Source organism: Homarus americanus, unplaced genomic scaffold (genome assembly GCF_018991925.1).
Source record: "Homarus americanus isolate GMGI-L3 unplaced genomic scaffold, GMGI_Hamer_2.0 scaffold26002, whole genome shotgun sequence".
Lineage (NCBI taxonomy): Eukaryota > Metazoa > Arthropoda > Malacostraca > Decapoda > Nephropidae > Homarus > Homarus americanus.
Genome location: NW_024753328.1, coordinates 13,059 through 15,219, shown reverse-complemented (window position 1 = coordinate 15,219; position 2,161 = coordinate 13,059). Strand labels below are relative to the sequence as shown.

The following is a 2,161-nucleotide window of genomic DNA, read 5'->3' as shown; positions in this document are numbered from 1 at the left end:
TATCTTCAGGTGAAATAAAATGTAATTACACTGTACTGGCTCGTACCGGTGACTGTACCTGGCATCTCTTGAACACACACACACACACACACACACACACACACACACACACACACACACACACACACACACACACACACACGTACCACATACATACAGTAGTCACAGGTCTATACAGATCACCTGAACAATCTCACTACCTTATTTCACCTAAGGGTTGGCTAGGTCAGGTTGGGTTAGGTTAGGTTAGGTCAGGTTAGGATAGGTTAGATTAGTTCAGGTTGGGTTGGGTTATGGTGGTTAATCCTCCGGTGAAATAAGTCGGGTTGGAGATCCTTCAGGTAAAACGGCTCGATAGTGTAATGACTCCCCGGCAGGTGAGAGTCGGTCTTCAGGCAGTATGTCAGAGCCTAAGGTTAAAGATCGTGTGTTACTGTCAGCCCGGAAGTGTGGACTAAATCTGAGACACTTTCCCGGCTCCCAGTCCAAGCGGGCCCCAGTCCAACCATGCCCCAGTCCAAGCATGCCCCAGTCCAACCATGCCCCAGTCCAACCATGCCCCAGTCCAAGCATTGGTCCAGCATGCCCCAGTCCAAGCATGCCCCAGTCCTAGCATGCCCATCCTAGCATGCCCGTCCAAGCATGCCCCAGTCCAAGCATGCCCCAGTCCAAACATGCCCCAGTCCAAACATGCCCATCCAAACATGCCCCAGTCCAAGCGGGCCCCAGTCCAACCATGCCCCAGTCCAACCATGCCCCAGTCCAAGCATGCCCCAGTCCAAGCATGCCCCAGTCCAAGCATGCCCCAGTCCAAGCATGCCCCAGTCCAACCACATGCCCCAGTCCAAGCGGGGTCCCAGTCCAACCACATGCCCCAGTCCAAGCATGCCCCAATCCAACCATGCCCCAGTCCAACCATGCTGCAGTCCAACCATGTCCCAGTCCAAGCATGCCCCAGTCCAAGCGCGGGGCCCTCAGTCCAACCACATGCCCCAGTCCAAGGGCCCCCAGTCCAAGCATGCCCCAGTCCAAGCATGCCCCAGTCCAAGCATGCCCCAGTCCGCCACGCCCCAGTCCAAGCACGCCCCAGTCCAACCATGCCCCAGTCCGGGCATGCCCCAGTCCAACCATGCCGCAGTCCAAGCATGCCCCAGTCCAACCATGCCCCAGTCCAAGACATGCCCCAGTCCAACCATGCCCCAGTCCAAGTGGGCCCCTGAACCAAGCATGCCCCAGTCCAACCATGCCCCAGTCCAACCACATGCCCCAGTCCAAATCCCCATGCCCCCCAGTCCAACCATGCCGCAGTCCAAGCATGCCCCAGTCCAACCATGCCCCAGTCCAAGTATGCCCCAGTCCAAGCATGCCCCAGTCCAAGCATGCCCCAGTCCAACCCATGCCCCAGTCCAAGCATGCCCCAGTCTTACGTACCTTTAATAATTGGGGGCCTATTAAGATTGAGACCATTTAAACTGTGACCCCTAACTTAACCTAACCCAAGCGTAATTTAACCCAACCCAAACCAATCCAAATCTTAACTCAATCAAACTCAAGACTAAGCTTAATCTAACCTACTGGCCTCCTCCCCTTAAGCTAGTTCTCCCTTAACCCAACTCACCCTTAACCTAACACCTGAACCCTGACATACACGAAGCAAATCCTCAGTTTTAGTGGCCGGCCTGGGGGTGTCTAGGTGCACACGGGTCCCATCAGCTTTATCCTATTGTGTAGCCACCAACCAACACACACACACACACACACACACACACACCATTATTTACCAGTTACTGTAATGCTTTTCTTATCTCTAATAGTTATAATACGTGTGTTATTATTATTATTATTATTATTATTATTATTATTATTATTATTATTATTTTTGTTGTTGTTGTTGCTATTATTATTATTATTATTATTATTGTTGTTGTTGTTGCTATTATTATTATTATTATTATTATTATTATTATTATTATTATTATTATTATTATTATTATTGTTGTTGTTGTTGTTGTTGTTGCTATTATTATTATAATTATTATTAATGTTGTAGTTGTAGTCGTTGTTATTATCATTATTTTTTCTTACATTATTATTATTATTATTATTATTACTATTATTATTATTATTATTATTATTATTATTATTATTATTATTATTATTA

At 47.5% G+C, this 2,161-nt stretch overlaps 1 protein-coding gene across 1 annotated transcript; it reads left to right on the top strand.

The window, feature by feature from the left end:
• The first annotated feature begins 642 nt into the window (after positions 1 to 642).
• On the top strand, positions 643 to 1,437 carry LOC121855332 (predicted GPI-anchored protein 58). The gene has a single exon (XM_042350226.1). The coding sequence runs from the start codon at positions 643 to 645 to the stop codon at positions 1,435 to 1,437; it is 795 nt and encodes a 264-aa protein (XP_042206160.1).
• The last annotated feature ends 724 nt before the right edge of the window (positions 1,438 to 2,161 follow it).

What these genes read in the sequence shown, in the direction of transcription:
- LOC121855332 (XM_042350226.1), top strand. Translation starts at nt 643, where the DNA reads ATGCCCCAGTCCAAGCATGCCCCAGTCCAAACATGCCCCAGTCCAAAC.